The 17,861-nt window shown below is 42.3% G+C and overlaps 1 protein-coding gene across 1 annotated transcript in view; it reads right to left on the minus strand.

The window, feature by feature from the left end:
- Window positions 1-6,179: 6,179 nt before the first annotated feature.
- Window positions 6,180-17,861, minus strand: part of PCSK5 (proprotein convertase subtilisin/kexin type 5) — a 437,218-nt gene continuing 425,536 nt past the window's right edge. Inside the window, exons 34-37 of the mRNA XM_044273909.1 lie at window positions 12,893-13,110; window positions 12,544-12,644; window positions 10,524-10,707; window positions 6,180-6,816 (exon numbers count right to left, since the gene is read on the minus strand). Of these exons, the coding sequence (XP_044129844.1) occupies window positions 6,398-6,816; window positions 10,524-10,707; window positions 12,544-12,644; window positions 12,893-13,110 (922 nt within the window). The 3' untranslated portion in view covers window positions 6,180-6,397. The remainder of the gene's footprint in view (window positions 6,817-10,523; window positions 10,708-12,543; window positions 12,645-12,892; window positions 13,111-17,861) is intronic.

Consider the following 17,861-nt stretch of genomic DNA (forward strand, 5'->3'; position numbering starts at 1 on the left):
TAGGAGCAACAGGGGTGTTGTCATTACACCTGGAGGCTCTGCTCTCTCTGCAACTGCTGTGCCCTCTGCACTTTGACAGGGCCAAGCTGTATAAAATCACTCCCCTTGTGATAAATCTCCCCACACTTTCTTTCAAAAATATTTTGGGGACATTTATCGAATCAGATATGTCAGTTTTGTGGCTTAAAAAAAGTATCAAGTCCTGGTGATTGCTTCGTTTTCTGCAACATTCGATGTTCCTCACCACTTTTCTAAGTGGTTTGTTTAGAGCTACAGAAGAAATTAGACCTGGATTATGGCACATTTACTTTGTGTGACTTTTGCCAAAGACGCAAAATAGTTGCAACCTACTCCAGGCAACCCCCTGGCGTACTTTTACACATATAGCTGTAAAACACATTGCACTCACAATTTGTTGCAGGCACGCAAAGAAAATACAGACTTAAAACTGACACACAAACAACTGCAAATGATGAATGCCACCTTTATTTTCTTTTAGGGCCTTAATTTAGGAGGGAGGAGGGGGCACAATTGCAAACTTCAAAAACTACCACAACAGATCAATGTGTAAAGGAGAACTAATGTACTGTAATTCAATTTTAAATGCCATTTAAAACCGCTGACCCTGAACGCTCTCAAACAAATTTTCATTGAATTGGACTTTAAATACAAGCTGGAGAGAATTCTTAGATTTTGCAATGTAAACTGGAATAACCTGAATACTTAATGGTAATGCAAAGCTTTAAAGAGGACCTGTTTTCACAAAATGCAGTGCAATCTGAAAGCGCCATGTTAGGGCTCTTTCACACGAGCGGATGCTGTGCGGGTAATCTGCTGCGTGAAAGGGAGCTAAGCCCCGTTCCGGACAGCAGAGACACAGAGCAGTAACATGATTGATAATGCTCCGTGTCTCTCTGATCTTTTTACTACAAAATCACAGTGAGATAAAGTTGTCGCCGTGATTTTGTAGTTAAAAGGTCACAGAGAGACAAAGAGTATTATCAATCATGTTAGTGCTCTGTGTCTCTGCTGTCCGGAACGGGACTTGGCACTCTTTCACACAGTGGATTCCACGCACGGGATCCGCTCACGTGAAAGAGCCCTTAGAGAGCAGGAGAAGCTAAGCAGATTGACGTGTGTATATATATATTTTTTTTTTTTTACTTTCTGTGAATTCTTATTGGTACAGGAGTGAGGTGTTTATCAGCGATTGATAACATTCTCTATGTAAGTGTGTATACAGAGATAGCTGTCAGTCACTGATGTACACAGGGGAGGTGTTATCAGTGATTTATAGCATTGTGAGTATGTGTCTATATATAGATTAGCTGTCAGTCACTGATAGTTGTACATGGGGGAGGCGTTATCAGTGATTGATAGTATTGTGAGTATGTGTGTATACAGAGATAGCTGTCAGTTACTTATAACCCCTCCTCCCTGTACCCATAGCTTTTCACAGGAAGTGGAAAAAGTAAAGATATACAGTAAATGTATAAATTACAGGTTTTACTGAATATTTTTGCACAAAATATATATCCATCTACTTGGCTTCCCCTACTCTACAGCATGCTGCATTCAAATTGCATTGCATTTTGTGGTGACAGGTCCTCTTTAAAGGGGTTCTGCACTTTCATTTAACTGATGATCTATCTTCTGGATAGATCATCACCTTCTGATCGGCGGGGATCCGACACCTGGGACCCCCACCGATCAGCTGTTTGAGAAGGCAGCAGCGCCGCGGCCTTCTCACTGTTTGCCGCCGGGCCGCCGGCCCACTGACGTCACGACTAGTATCAACTAGCGTGGGCGCGGCTAAGCTCCATTCAAGTGGCCCGGCGGTAAACAGTGAGAAGGCAGCAGCGCCGCGGCCTTCTCAAACAGCTGATCGGTGGAGGTCCCAGGTGTTGGACCCCCGCCGATCAGAAGCTGATGATCTATCCAGAGGATAGATCATCAGTTAAATGAAAGTGCAGAACCCCTTTAAAGCTAATGCACAACATAAACTTTTATTATACTAATTTAGTGTAGTGCTGTCATAAGTCTTATTAACACATTCAGGACCTTGGACGAGAATGCTCTTCCTAACTTGCAGGTACTTAACACTGCAGCCACTGTTCCATTCTCATAGGGTGCTCCAGGACCTACATTCTCATGATCAGTGGGGGGGAGCAGTTGTACTCCCAGATATCAGACATTTATAGGGTTATCTATCAAACTGGTGTAAAGTAGAACTGGCTTAGTTGCCCACAGCAACCAATCAGATTCAACCTCTCATTTTCCAAAAGAGCTGTGAAAAATGAAAGGTGGAATCTGATTTGTTGCAATGGGCAACTAAGCCAGTTCAGCTTTACACCATTTTAATAAAAAATGACCCTATTACTCCCTATCATGTGGATGTTAGAAAAATAGGAAATAACTGTTCTTGAGGCTTTGTTTCTACCTGGGATTTCTACATGCTTAATTTTCAAGTGGCAAGAAAGATTTCTGAAAATGTACATATTTCACATGTGTAATACAGGTTCTGCGCCCATATTGCTTCTGCAAGGTCCGGGTGGACCTCAGATCGAATTACCCTTACAAACATCATCATAAGGATCTATACTGCTGTTAGTTCAGGTCGTCATGCATACAGGTTTCTCACCGTTCAGGCCAATCTTTCAGATGCCAGACCTGGTCTGAGCAGGCCATTTTCACAAGGCAGTATTCTGGTCAGTATCTGTAAGATAGAACTTGGAGTGGAACTTACGCAGATGGACTGTAATGATTTGCACTTCCATGTTTGGACCTATTCCTGGTTCTGATGCGTGAAAGTGGTTGTGAAGTTTATGGCTGTGTATGAAGACCTATTCAAGCTATGGAACTCACAGTACACTGGTTGTGGCCTAAACACATTTCTCTTCCACAATCAGTCTACTCATTGGCCTATATTTACTGTTTTGACTTTGACACAAAAGCTACAGCTAACAGTTTCTTGCCACGTTTGACAAATGGCTGGTCTAAAATGGCCAAAATTACTTCTGAAAAATGCTGAAGGCATTATGTCATTACAATTCATGTCGGGCAGGGATACGCAGCATTATAAAGGACTGACATCCTTCCCTCTATGACTGTGTGTACAGAGATAGCTGTCAAGACTCCATCCTTGACTCCAAAATCCAGAATGCGTCCTCTTCACAGCAGCAAGCAGGTGTAATTACAGTTCCTTCGTCCCATTCACTTTAATGGTAAGGAGCAGACAGAACAGTTAAAGGGGTTGTCTCACTTCAGCAAATAGCATTTATTATGTAGAGGAAATTAGTACAAGTCACTTACTAATGTATTGTGATTGTCTATATTGCTTCCTGGATTCATTTTTTCATCACATCATACCCTGGTTGTTTCCATGTTTATGACCACCCTGAAATCCAGCAGCAGTGGCCGTGCTTGCACACTATAGGAAAAAGCACTAATCTATGTGCGCTCCCATGGTCCTGGCCACCATAGAGGCCGGCGCTTTTTCCTATAGTGTGCAAGCACAACCACCACTGATGGATTGCAGGGTGGTCGTAACCATGGAAACGAGCAGTGCATAATGTGATGGAAAAATTAATCAAGCCAGCAAATGAGGAAATGTGGATAATAACAATACATTAGTAAGTGTGTTGTATTAACTTTCTCTACATAATAAATGCCACTTGCTGAAGTGAGACAACCTCTTCAAGAGAAGGCAGCACTTGTATGACCACTGTGTTCTCTTCAAAAAAGCTGATCGGCGGGGGTGCCGGGTGTTGGACCTACACCAATCTGATACTAATGACCTATCCTGAGGATAGGAAACTGGGTAACCACTTTAAAGACTCCTGGGGTAATTTATCAAACTGGTGTAAAGTAGAACTGGCTTAGTTGCCTATAGCAACCAATCAGATTCCACCTTTTCATTTTCCAAAGGACCTGTCAAAAATGAAAGGAGGAACTGGTTGCTTTAGGCAACTAAGTCAGTTCTACTTTACACCAGTTTGATAAATTACCCAATCCCTGTCTAAATTTTTACCCTGTCTAATAGTAAATTATATTTTCTTATGTCTTGGAACTTGAACATGAATGAAACGCATTAGAGCATTCTTTATATTATTGCACCTTCCTTAGAATGGAGATGTGCCATATATATTTCACAATTTCGACAAAACCAAAATTACCAATTTTTTTCAAAGATCATTTTTTCCATAAATTATTTCTAATGCTGAAGGGAACACAAGGAGTGTTTAAAGAAATTCTAAAAAACAATTCAACAGTCTGATTAAAGGAGCTGTCCATCTGGTAAAAAAGAAAATAAGTCATACTCGCCTCGCAATCCCCAGGCACTCTTGGTTCCACGGTTTCCCAAGTCCCCGGTTAGTCACTACTTTAAGGTTCCTCTGTACAAAAAAATGTGACTGCTCAACCAATCACTGACTGAGGTGGGTCATTATCGTGGCCAGCGATCGACTAAGCGGTCACATTTCATGTGAACAGGAGCCATGGGGGATCAGTGAGGTGAGTATGACTTCTTTTTAAAAAAAAATGTCTACCAGCCACACAACTCCAAGAAGGCACAGAATACGATGCTTAAAGTATTGTTTTATGTGTATGCAAGTGTAGGAGTATTTTTGTAATATACATGACTTTACTGAGTGATTTTATTCAGGCTCTGAAGTCATCCCTTACTAAAGGCTCTAAATCAGGCATGCTCAATCTGCGGCCCTCCAGCTGTTGTAAAACTACAACTCCCACAATGCCCTGCTGTAGGCTGTTCGGGCATGCTGGGAGTTGTAGTTTTGCAACAGCTGGGGGGGCCGCAGGTTGAGCATCCCTGGTCTAAATGATCATTGCTAAGGAAAACTTATCATCGGTGTTCAGCATGTAGTGTACACTGAAGACAGCTCACTGTCACAAGCAGAGGCAGGCTTCTGAGCCTGCCTCTACTCTCCTTGCTTCATACATTAATATAACTGTCCCTATATACCTGTAATGAAAAACTATTTCTTCCCATCTCGCCTATTATACAGATTGTTCGTACTGGTCAGTGACATATATACTGTACTTTATGTACTGTAAAACGGCTTCTCCCTGTCCCCCCTCCTGTTGCACTGATTGTCAGTGGTGAGTGCTGATAGCGCACCGATTATCTCCCCAGTTAGTTAGTGAGCATATGAAAGAGATAAGGAGAGATGCACTATTAGTGACCGGCACTGACAGTCAGTATAACAGGCAGGGAGATGGGGGTGAAATACAGTAGTTTTACAGTATATTGGGACAGTTATATCAATGGAGTATACAGGCAGGCTCGGGAGTCTGGCTGTGCATGTGACGGTGGGCCGTAGTAGTCTGTGTACGTGCTGGACACTGAAGTTTTTTTCTTCGCAATGCTCATTTAGAGAATTGATAAGGGACAACTTCGGAGCTTGTTTTTTTTCCTTCTAAAACTGAACAAAATCACAAAGTATATTACAAGAATGCTCCTAAGTACTTTCGCTACACGAAAAAAAAAAATACTTGAAGTAACAGTATATAATAAATTACCCTATTCCATTGAATATTGGAAATGCTGCCGTGAGATGTATGAACAAGGGTTAAATGCAGACACCCAATTTGTACAACAAATCTCATAAAACAGGAAGTTACTGGTTCCCATGAGCCTAATATTGTCCCATTTTTGCATGCATCAACCATGGGTCTTAAAGGGATCTATCACACTATTTTATTGTAATTGTTTGGGTCAGAAGACCTGCAGTTGGTCAGTACTTTTGACTATGATATGGGTGCAAAAATGCATCAGCATAAGGGCTCGTTCACACGACCGTATGTCTTTTTCAGTGTTTTGCGGGCTGTTTTTCCGGGATCCGTTTTTCAGTATATATTTTTTTTCTTTCAGTAGTGTTTCCGGTTCTGTTCCGTTTGGCATATACATTATACAGTAATTACATGGAAAAAATTGGGCTGGGCATAACACTTTCAATAGTTGGTTTCCGCAAAAAAGGAACGGATATGGAAGACATACGGAGTACATTCTGTATGTGTTCCGTTTTTTTTTTTGCGGACCCATTGACTTGAATGGAGCCACGTAACGTGATTTGCGGGCAAGAATAGGACATGTTCTATCTTTCAACGGAACAGAAATACGGGAACGGAATGCATACGGAGTACATTCCGTTTTTTTTTGCGGAACCATTGAAATGAATGGGTCCGTATACGGAACACAAAAAAAGTTTGTGTGAACGAGCCCTTACACTTGTGTGAACGCATATTGAAATAGTTTAATTTGTGGTCCAATGGGATTATATACCGTATGCCACAGTGCAAAACGGCTGTATGTAAATAATCCTAATGTATGTCCTCTTAGTCCTTACCATTATTTCAGTGCTGATGATATTTACATACATTATCTAAAGGAATAACTTTCATCATCATACTCTAAATCCTCATCATCGTCATCTTCTAGAAGTCCATATTTAAATTTCCTATACACTGTCCCATCCTGTCCCATGTAAACGATATCTTCGTCGTCATCATCATCATCTTCCTCCTCGTCACGATCTTGGTATTCAATCACGTGGTCCTGCTGGAAGCTGGAAGTGCTTTCTCTAGCACTTTTGTAAGACTGGTAGGATTTGGTTTGGTCTGGTAACTTTTCATAGCCGCCTTTCTTGACAGTCAAAGTTTTTGAACGGGCCCTTCGTCGCCAAAGGAATATGGCTGTTACCGCAGTAAGCACCAGCAGAATGGATATCGCCACAGACAAAGCTGCCTTTTTATGATCAGGTTTTTCTTCCAAGAGTCCTGTAATCAGGATACATTCCTCTACAATATGAACAAATGTGAAAGAAATCAGCTTATTGCATGCAAATTCAGACACGGCTTCTCTTCAGTATCCATGTTTTGTCTATCTAGCTGCATGTGAAGCTGCATTTAGATCTCACATTAAAATAAAAAAGTGTATTATATTCCAGAGCTGCATTCACAAATCTTATTTTTTTAATCTGCCCAGAGTACCCCAAACACTGCATACTTTTGTCTTGTATATCTGATTTTCATGCCAGCAGTTTCCTTCCCCTTCTCTTGGCATGACTGCATCCTCCGCCTCATTGAAGTGAATGGGGCTGAGCTGCGATTCCAGGCGCTGTACTTGGTGAGCTGAGAGAAGGCCGTGGCACTACTGGGTGTGCTGTTGCCTTCTCAAACAGCTGATCGGTAGGATTCCCGGTGTCGGACCCCCATCGATCGGTATAAAAGTATCAGAAAACACTTAAGGAATTGTGATTTTTTTTATTTTTATGTGTGACTAAAGGCTCATTCAGATGGCCGTATGTTTTGTCCCGCACCCTTTCTGCATTTTTGCGGAACGTGACCCATTCATTAAGAAAAATATAGAGCATGTCCTATTCTTGTCCGCAGGAATAGGCATTTTCTTTGAGAGTGACGGCCATGTGCAGAATGAGCCCTTAGGTGTATGTAAACTTATGACCTTAACTGTACATATGCAGGGACCCGGAGGTGAGGCAAGGATGGGAGGAGAGGTAGTTGTTTGGGGTGTCTTCACTCTGGTGCTCCCTGGGGGCATGCAGTGAATGGAGTACACACACTTTTTTCCGTCAGGGCACACCCTGGTAGTTGAGTGCCCTTGATGGTGAACTGTTGGAAGGTTACAAAGCAGGAGGGTAGATGCAGGGCCAGATAACGGCAGTGGTGGTAAAAGGCAATGATTTGGCCAGTGTAGGGGTAATAAATCCAGTGTTCCTTACTGAGGTAATTTAGGCAGTTCATAAACAAAGACACTGGTAGTAGGCTCGGACTGGCCCACAGATGTACAGGGGAATCCCCTGGTGGGCCCCTAAGCAAGGTGGGCCCCTAGTCTCCCACCCCCTGCACAATTGGCACAAAACACAGTAGAATTACTGCACTACACACATGTACAGCACCTCAACCAGAATATGTTCATCTAAAAAAACTTAAATTATTTATTATATTCAAATGTATCCGTACAGTGGGCCCACAAAATACATTTTATTGGTGGGCCCTAGGTACCCCAGTCTGACACTGACTGGTAGCATTCAGTTTTTTCCGTCCCGAGTACATACACAATCTTTCCGCGGCTAAATATTAAATAGCAAGCTGCCAGATTGCCGGCTCCGAGTCTCTCTATTAACTCCAAACAACTGTCTGAGTTGACCAAAGTGGAGCACATGCACAATATGTAGTACAGTTCCCATGGCGGGGTATAGATACTTCAGCAGGTAGCTAATCTGTGGTACAAATGTGGTGGGCGCCCAAGCAATGTACCCTTTCCACTAGCACCGTTAGCAAGCAATTGCACTTACGGTCTGTCCTTTGCACCAGTCCTTTAAATTGTCCCTAAACAGTTTGTATATTCTGTTATTTCTCAGTCAGAAGGTGGTAGCAGCTCCTCACTCCCGGCTGCTTGAGCTACACTTCCCAGCTCCAACCTGTGAGGAGGCAGGTCCAGCCTTCCTACTTATGAGTAGGGCATAATAAACTAAGCAGTGCTACCGTTTTATGCTCTCGGAATAACATTAAAGAACAGAAAATAAATAAACCCAAATAGCAAATGTGAAGCATTTGCAGTGGTTCCCTGGGGCACTGCACACTGATACATGAGTGCATTGTGGGATAGTAATGATGGTTTAGACAGAGGTGCAGCTAAAATCTTATAGGCCTTGGTGCAACTTCTACTCAGCCTTCTCCGCCCACCCCTACCACTTGTGACATAATCAGAATTCTGCCTATATATTTAAATATAGAAGCGGAAGGATCCATCCATTATACCAGCGGTCGGCCGGCCGGACGGGCATCATCAAAATAAATGTGAGACGAGTAACGTAAATAATTGTGTAATTAAGGGGGGGTGTACCGTGTAATTAAGGTGGGGAGGGGGTGTAATTAAGGGGGGGTGTTATTAAGGGAGGGGGTGTAATTAAGGGGAGAAGAGAGGGTGTAATTAAGGGGGGGGGTGCAGGATTTGTTCATTTTATTGATGGGGATTTGGATTTTTTTTCCTTTTTGGTGCAGATGGAAAGTGATTTTTTTTTAAGGGGGTGCAGGTTTTTATTTTATTAACCACTTCCAGACCGCCTAACGCAGATGTGCGGTCCGGTGGTGGCAGCGCTGCGCACAGCGACGCATATACGCGTCATCTCGCGAGACGCGAGATTTCCTGTGAACGCGCGCATACTGGCGCGCGCGCTCACAGGAACGGAAGGTAAGCGAGTGGATCTCCAGCCTGCCAGCGGCGATCGCTCGCTGGCAGGCTGGAGATGTGATTTTTTTAACCCCTAACAGGTATATTAGATGCTGTTTTGATAACAGCGTCTAATATACCTGCTACCTGGTCCTCTGGTGGTCCCTTTTGTTTGGATCGACCACCAGAGGACACAGGTAGCTGTGTAAAGTACCACAAAACACTGCTACACTACACTACACCCCCCCTGTCACTTATTAACCCCTTATGAACCACTGATCACCCCTGATCACCCCATATAGACTCCCTGATCACCCCCCTGTCATTGATCACCCCTCTGTCATTTATCACCCCCCTGTAAGGCTCCATTCAGACGTCCGCATGTGTTTTGCGGATCCGATCCATGTATCCGTGGATCCGTAAAAAATCATACGGACGTCTGAATGGAGCCTTACAGGGGGGTGATCAATGACAGGGGGGTGATCACCCCATATAGACTCCCTGATCACCCCCCTGTCATTGATCACCCCCTGTAAGGCTTCATTCAAACATTTTTTTGGGCACAAGTTAGCGGAAAATTTTTGTCTGTATTTGTCTTTGTTTTTTCTTACTAAGTCTCATATTCCACTAACTTGTGTCAAAAAATAAAATAACTTTCTGGGGGGGGGGGGGTGCCAAACAAAGGGTTCGCCCCGGGTGCCAAATGCTCTAGGTACGCCCCTGACCCCATATACTGCACACATAAATAATAGCACCATAAAATGTACTATAATTCCCCCTGATATTAGTGCTGCCTCCTTAGTGCCCTGTAGTTTAATAAAATAAAAAAGTAATACTCCCCTGGCCCCGTTCCCTAATGAATCCCCTGGCTTGTGCTCGATCCCGCTCGGCAGGTACAATTATATCACTGCATTGCGCCCGCCTGCTGGGAACAGCCCCAGCCAGGGAATGGTGAAGCATTGTATTCAACTGTATTCTGCGTCCTCGATTATGTGACTAAGATGTATGGAAACTGTATATTTATGTTCATGTGCAGCGCATATAATAGTAGTTTACCTAATAAATACAGTATAATGTATATATAATAGTGCAGGCTTTACAGAAATAGTGATTTGGCACCGATTTGTGTCACTTATGTGTTGTTTTGGTCATTGTTTGATATGATCAGTTGATTATGTTTTTTAACAATATCTTCATAATACATAGTAAATTGCTATAGATAAAATATAGTATTCTGTATATACTGAATAGGCAAACCAGAATCTATGTGAATTACATTTTCGTAGCAGACAAATGATTTCTAGAATCTCACCCAGCCTTTCAGTGCAGTCGCAGCATTCCCCTGTGTCTTGTAGTTTGGCACTGCAGCAACGCACACACCTCCATTCATCTACATAGAGTGAGAAGCCTGCTTGACACACGGTACAGTTCTGAGGTCCAGGCCCCTTACATTCTATGCAGCTTTCATGGCATTTCTCACATTGTGCATCAGGATCCTATAAACGACAGAGCAGAACATTATTGCTTCTAATTCCTTATGTAACTGGACACAATGGGGCATATTTACCAGTACCAGTGCGCCATTGTGCATTACACTAGTATGTAGCGTTAGTGTAGCGCTTGCTACATTCATCAACATGGCAGTCACTGTTTGCTTGAATTAACCGAGCTGCTATGGTATGACAGATTATACCTGGTTGTCCAGCCGGGAGAGACTTTTAGGAAAGGTCTCCAAGTGGGTTAAAAAAAATATGAAAGAATAATACCTCACTGATCCCCACCACTCTACTCGTTACCAGGTCCCAACTGGTTTCTGTTTCCTGGTCCAGTCTGAACAAGCAGGAAATGGAAGGAGATGCCTGCTCACCCAACCACTGACTGAGGTGGGTCATCACATCCCATCATCTTCTGGTACGGGAACCCAGAAGCAGAGACTAGTGGGAAGACTTTAAGAGTCTAAATGGCAGGAACGGCAGTGCATTGGTGAGGTAAACATTACTACTTTCATTATTTTAACCCATTCGGAGGCCTTTCATTCCCTGCTCACCAAATCCTTTAGGCCTCTTTCCATCAGTGATTTTGAGCCAAATCCAGGTGTCGGTTAAAAATAGTGTTGAGCAATCAGAGTTAACAAAGTGGACTTCGATCCGAATTTCAGGAAAAATTTGATTCGCTGTGAAGCCGAATTTCCTCGTATTTTGTGGTAACAAATCTATTTTTCCTGAAATGGCAGTTAAAAAAAGCAACATACTCACCTCATCATTTTTGTGCGCTAAGAGGCCACCATCACGTCACTGAGTGACATTTCGCACAATGTCTTCAATCAAGATGGCAGCGACGGCCTCTACGCGATCAAATGGATAAGGTGAGCATTTATTTTATTTTTTATTTTACACTGATTTACTGCTGGAAGGCCTCTTAGGGTTTCAATGATGGGGGGGGGGGGGGGGGGCGACGCAATCACCGTTCCCAGTCATTGTGCCCGCTACATATAAAGGAATGCGCTTTGTGACAAAGTAATTTGTCGCAAATTTCATTTCTTTGTGAAATTTGACGAAGCAGCAGACTCAAATTTTTCATAACTTCACTCATCTCTAGTCAAAAACACAGAACCTTTCCATTCCTGGTTTTGGCGCAATTACATTGAGACATTTGTCCCAGTGTATGCTATCTAATAGTATAATTATTAATGGAAATCTAGATCTTAGCTGCAATAAAAAATGCTAAATATTATGTACCCGGAAATAATTTCATGTATAAGCTGTGTGAGGGGTGATATCAGTCACAGTAAGAAAACATATTGTAACTGTCTCTTTTCTTGGGAACAGAATCACAGCAGACAGTAGGTACACTGACACTGTAAGGCCTCTTTCACACGGGCGTCCTGGATTTTCTCTGGATATGTCGCGTGTGCATTGCGGGAAACCCTCGCGAGTACACACAGAATTGCAGTCAGTTTTGACTGTGATTGCGTTGCATTGTTCAGTTTTTATCGCGCAGGTTCAATGCGTTTTGCTCGCGCGTAATAAAAAACTTAATGTGGTACCCGGACCCGAACTCTGACTTCTTCACTGAAGTTTGGGTTAGGTGTTCTGTAGATTTTATTATTTTCCCTTATAACATGGTTATAAGGGAAAATAATAGCATTCTTAATACAGAATGCTCTGAGTGCCGCCTCTGGCACCCGTGCCATAGGTTCGGCAACACTGTTTTAGGCCATACAGGACTGCAGTTGTGTCCTGCTTGATGGCCAGAGTGCTAGACTGTGTCTATAGACTTCCGAGACGTAAATCTAGTACTGACAATAATAATATCAATTTCATTTATCTTACCTGCATACGCTTGAATTCTCCAGCAAAACACTCCGAGTGACAAATTTGCCCTGAAAGCTGGTAACTGGATACACAGGACGTGCAGGAAAGAGCTCCTGAACCTTTGTCAAAGGAATGAAAGCATCACATATGGTGAAAATACAGGTCTTCCTTTGACTACATCTTAGTTTGCAGTAAAACAGAAATAAGTATAAGTAAAATAGTACTACACATTAAAATCTCAGCTCCATTGATCTCTTCTAGTTGGGTATGGTACAGGACCCTGATATTTGGGGGACATAGCACTTTCCTATTCCACACACCCATGCCAAATCTGCCTTCCGTGAACCGTTTTATAGCTGCTACCTACCACTGCAGGTCCTGCAGGTTGGATGACATCTTTCGCAAGCTTTTAGTACACGGTCCTCATAGTAGAATTCAGGACAAGAGCTGTAACACTTTTTTTTAGTTCTCATGAGGAAAAAGTTGTTGTGGCAGGAGAGGCACTCAGAGGAGTCCGGGCCTTCACACTCCCTGCAGGACTTGTGGCATTTCTGACATGACGCAGAGGAGTTCTCAGCATAATATCTGGAAGCCAAACACGAAATAAAAGTTATTCAGAGTGGCCATAGACGTTAGATATTTGATGGCAAATTCATTAACTTTTGTTAGGTTCTCCTAAAAATGTAAAATTGTGGATATGCAGTTCTTTCATCAGACAATTGTCCATCATATTGACCACAAAATATAAAACATTGTTAAATATTTATCTGCCATTGGCCATAAGAAGATGATAGAATCCAGCAGTACTGTCCAATGTGAACAGCAGACCTATCAATCGGCATAACCTTTCATGTATGGGCCCCATAGCAGCTGCTCTGCCTGCTACCCTACACCCATGCCATTCGTGCCTTCTTAAGTTCCTTGGTCCTGATGCAAAATCCATAACTAGGGACACCCCCAATAGCACCCCCCAAGTGCTGTTTTATTAAATCTATATGTCACAGGCAATGTGTGAAATAGAGGTATTTCATAGATTGCCTAAGATTTTTTAGCAAAGTATGAAATAAGGTTATTTTAGCCTGACCTTAGCGCTACCTAGCGCTATTAATAGAAAGCCAAGTTATTCCATAATATGTGCCCAACATTTTTTTTGTAAAGTGTGAATCAATAGACAACAGGAAACACGTTATTAAAGAGGACCTGTCACCACAAAATGCAGTGCAATCTGCAGGCAGCATGTTGTAGAGCAGGAGGAGCTGAGCTGATTGGTATATATGAAGTACCCCAGAAAAGGGTCCTGCAAAGGTAAATTGTTGTAATGTTGTATTGTTAAGTGAAATGTTCTGATGTACTGTATTTGTATACTTAATAGTACTGTATGTACTAGGTTGCCAGGAAATGGACCTTGGTCCGCCCCTGGTTATGAAGTAGAGAGTCTAGCTGAGGAAGAGAAAGGACCTAGTTGTGCAAGCTCCTCAGAGCTTTGCACAAGAACGTTCATCTCTGAGACAATCTACAGGCAAGGAAGCAACTTTATCAAAAGTTCTCCAGAAATAACACGTTAAAAGGTCCACAATCTGCAAGGCCATGTGCAATGGAGTCAGTCAGCAAGGTATTGTGCATCTTTATGGCAGAGAGAGACTTTGCTACTGTGAGAGGGATTATTGCTATGGTAATAGTGTGTGTCACTTGTATAGTGGTATTATTTGTTAACTGTATGGCTGTATTATTTAGTGGTGTATTATCATATTATTTTTTTTGTGGGGGGGGGGGGGTAGGAGACACCTATTTTTATATATCTTAGCAACACTATACAAGCAATGCCACTTGGAGCCCACAGATTATCCCCCAGTCCCCTAGTATCCTTTTCTAATAAAGTACAATGTAGGGCAGGTTAACCAGTAAAATACACATTACCTCCCATCTAGCAGTGGAGTGTTTACAGCCAAGTGCAGTTTCAATGAAAGAGTACTGTATGTGCTGTTCCGAATAATTGAATACACTGTAGAGCTGATTATGGAAGACATTATGAGACATCATGAAGAAATTTTATACTACTTCCAAGAGTTTATCTCTCTGAGCACAGGGTCACCTTGTACTAACGCTTACAGATTTATTAGACTTTGCGGCGTCTGTTTATCGGAGACCAGATTTAAAGTTCATTACAAAGTAAAGTTGTGTACTGTCTTTAGTGAAGTCTGCTTAGATTTGTAAGTGTAAAAAGTCACTAAATGGCAAAAGTTATGAAATATTATAAAATAAAAAGAGATCCTATACTCACCAACCGATCCCTTGCTGTTTCCAGCACCGCTCAGGTTCTCACTTCCTGTCGGTGTTTACGTGGCTGCAGCAGTGACAGTCATATACTCCACATGACCACTGCACGCAATCACTAGCCTAAGTGGTCTCAAGGAATGGACCTCTAAGGTCATAATTCTTTCCATCTGTCCACGACATACATTTGGTTTGTCAGGAAGAAGTGGGGAGCAAAGAATAGCATGCTTGACTGCAGGATCAGACTACTGATAGATGCATAGGACATGACATGACCAGGACAAGTTCTGATCCCCAGAAAAATTTAATAATGTACCTCTTGAGTGATTGCAAGCAGAAATATAAAAAATTCCAAGAAACTGATACATACATTTTATGAAAAGCATTATAACTTTTTATTATGCTGTACAATGAATATTTTTGTTTTTTGTTTTTTAAAACAAATTTTTGCTCCTTCTCTCCTCCCCTAGTGTCAGCAATAGCAAATAATCTTAGGGTGACACTGACATTTAAGCTATGAGTAAACCCATGGTTGATGGTGTTAAACAGAGTTTTTAAAAACACACTGCGTCATCACATGTGTTATCCTTTTTTTATATTGTAAGGCTTCCAAAAATGTCCCTTTCTGCAGGCAGATGGGAAAAATGTGGCTTGTTCTGTACAAGCGTCAAAACAATGGTGCTAACGGGGGCAAAATTCCTGCCCATATTTATACACATATAGCAGTACAGTGTGGATGTGGAAAGAGTAATATGTGTAGCGGTAATATAGGCAACAATAGTAGGACACCATGGAACATACAAGGCAGCAAGTAGATTTGTATGCTGCTATGATGGGGTTATAGTTATAGTAGTGTACACTGTGTTGGGGTAATGGTAATGGCCATAGGGGTAATGGAAGTGGCATTAGGGGGATTAGCATTGGGGAGTAACAACTCATCAGCCTCAGCTCGAGGTGTCTGAAAATAGATCCATGCCTGATTCATTTTGACAAAAGTGAAGTTTTGTACACTGACAGAGGACAAGTTTGTCCTTTTGGATGCTATGACGCCAGCTGCCATGCTGGAATCCCTCTCTAAGATAACACTGGAGGCTGGACAAGACAGTACAGGGAGAGCAAACTGGACCAGTTCCGGTCACTGTTCTAATCTGCCTTTCCCAGACGTCCATGGGTTCAGGGAACACGGTATGTGCTAGGGAAAGGCCTGAGTAGTTTAGAAAATGAGAATTAAAAAAATAAAAATTTGAAAAAAAATGAACAGTTGTGCAAATGAATGTCATACATTAGAATTACATTTCGGTTAAGTCACGATACTGCGCTATATTTCCATATTGACGAGACAATTTTTATAGCTGCTTGTCTCGTAAAAAGTCCATCTGATGGCATACAGAACAATTCAATTTTGTGTATGATAATTTTTTTTCCAGATGTCTTATGTTACAGGGCTGAGGTTCAGTCCTGTTTTGATGTTTAAAATTAGACCCATGGTTGAGTGAGTAACATCACACTGCCACGTGATTCCATAGTTTGGATCCCACCCCTTCCTGTGTTAACATTACAGGTACAATGAATTTGGGGTAGGCAGGTGTTAATATAGTAGCAATACACCTAGCCACTGGGGCATTCCTCACCCAGACCAGCTTCCTGTGAAGTTTTGTGTTATTCCTGGTGATACCAAGGCAACATATTGTAGCTGTGTTCTAAACTGAGAACAATCCCACAAGCTAGGGTGAAAAGGGGGAATGTTGACCATTGTCATCAGATAATTGGTAATATCTTGCCCTTTTTATAACAGTAACTTCAGATATTGCTATTGATAATTATTGATATTAATAAGCACTATCTTTCCTTCTTCACCTACCTGGTAACAAGTCTAACTGCTGGCATACAGAAGAATTCGATTTTAGAGAAGAATTACATTTTGGGGAAGGTGCAGAACTGCTCCATTATGGACACATGGCCAACATTCTGACTGATAGGATATGGAAAATACTGTGGCTAATGTCATAAGGAAGAATTCAATTTTAGAGAAGAATTACATTTTGGAGAAGGCACGCAACTGCACACTATGGACTCCTGGACAAAAGTCCAAGGAATGGGATATGTCAAAAACTGCTACTGATGGCATATAGAGTCTAATTTTGGAGAAGAATTCCATTTTTAGAAAGGCATTTACTACAACTAAGTGGTATGGCAGCAACTACACCACAAGCAACTTGGCCAGGTGGGCATTCATCTTCCACACAAGCTAATTTCTGGTCGCGAATAGTCTCATGGCCACACATTCCATTATCGATGTATCACGATGGAGGGAAGGAGGATGAGTCTGAGCAGAAGAAGAAGCTGATGATGATGACAAAGACATTGTATTGCTTGTAGTGAGCAGTCTGCAGAAGCCTGAGTCTTGTGGGCATCTACAGTCAGATTTTAGGGTGCAGAGAGAAACTCCAGGGAACTTTCCAAACTGAATGAGAAATTAGAATGTTATTTAGAAGATTAAGCAGCCAAACCAAAGGGTGCGAGGAAAGGGACAGTGGAGATAAGAATATTGTTTTGGCTACTGGACTCTACAGCCTTTGTCTACGTTTCAAGGCCCCCTGTCATACCAGAGGGACAGATTATGGGTCTGTCTTAGGATCTACACCCCACAGTAGGCATTGTAGAAAGGTTTTGTGAGAATTGCACCCTTAGGCTGGACTAGAGCATAGCGTAGCTGGATATAAGAAAGTGCTTCTTGATAATGTACTTGGAGACAGCCTGGAATTTAATAAGACAACTTAACTGTGCCCACATTATATCTGAATGTATGTGGAAACCACTGGTAAAAGTTTGTTATGTGTTGAACTGCACTAGCTTCTCTTTTCCATCCCAGCTACTGGTTCCTGCCTTGTACCTCATGAACATTCAGCATCAAGCGTACTCCAGCTTCCAACAGGCAGGAGACCCCTACTCACTGTGCATGGCCCAAGGGAGTGCTGGAGCAGGACCATCGCTAACATGTAGAGCCCCACCATCTATCACTACTACTCAGGTTCCTTCTCTCCACCACACTCTCTTCCCCC

The sequence above is a fragment of the Bufo gargarizans genome, chromosome 1 (assembly GCF_014858855.1).
Source record: "Bufo gargarizans isolate SCDJY-AF-19 chromosome 1, ASM1485885v1, whole genome shotgun sequence".
In the NCBI taxonomy this organism is placed as follows: Eukaryota; Metazoa; Chordata; class Amphibia; order Anura; family Bufonidae; genus Bufo; species Bufo gargarizans.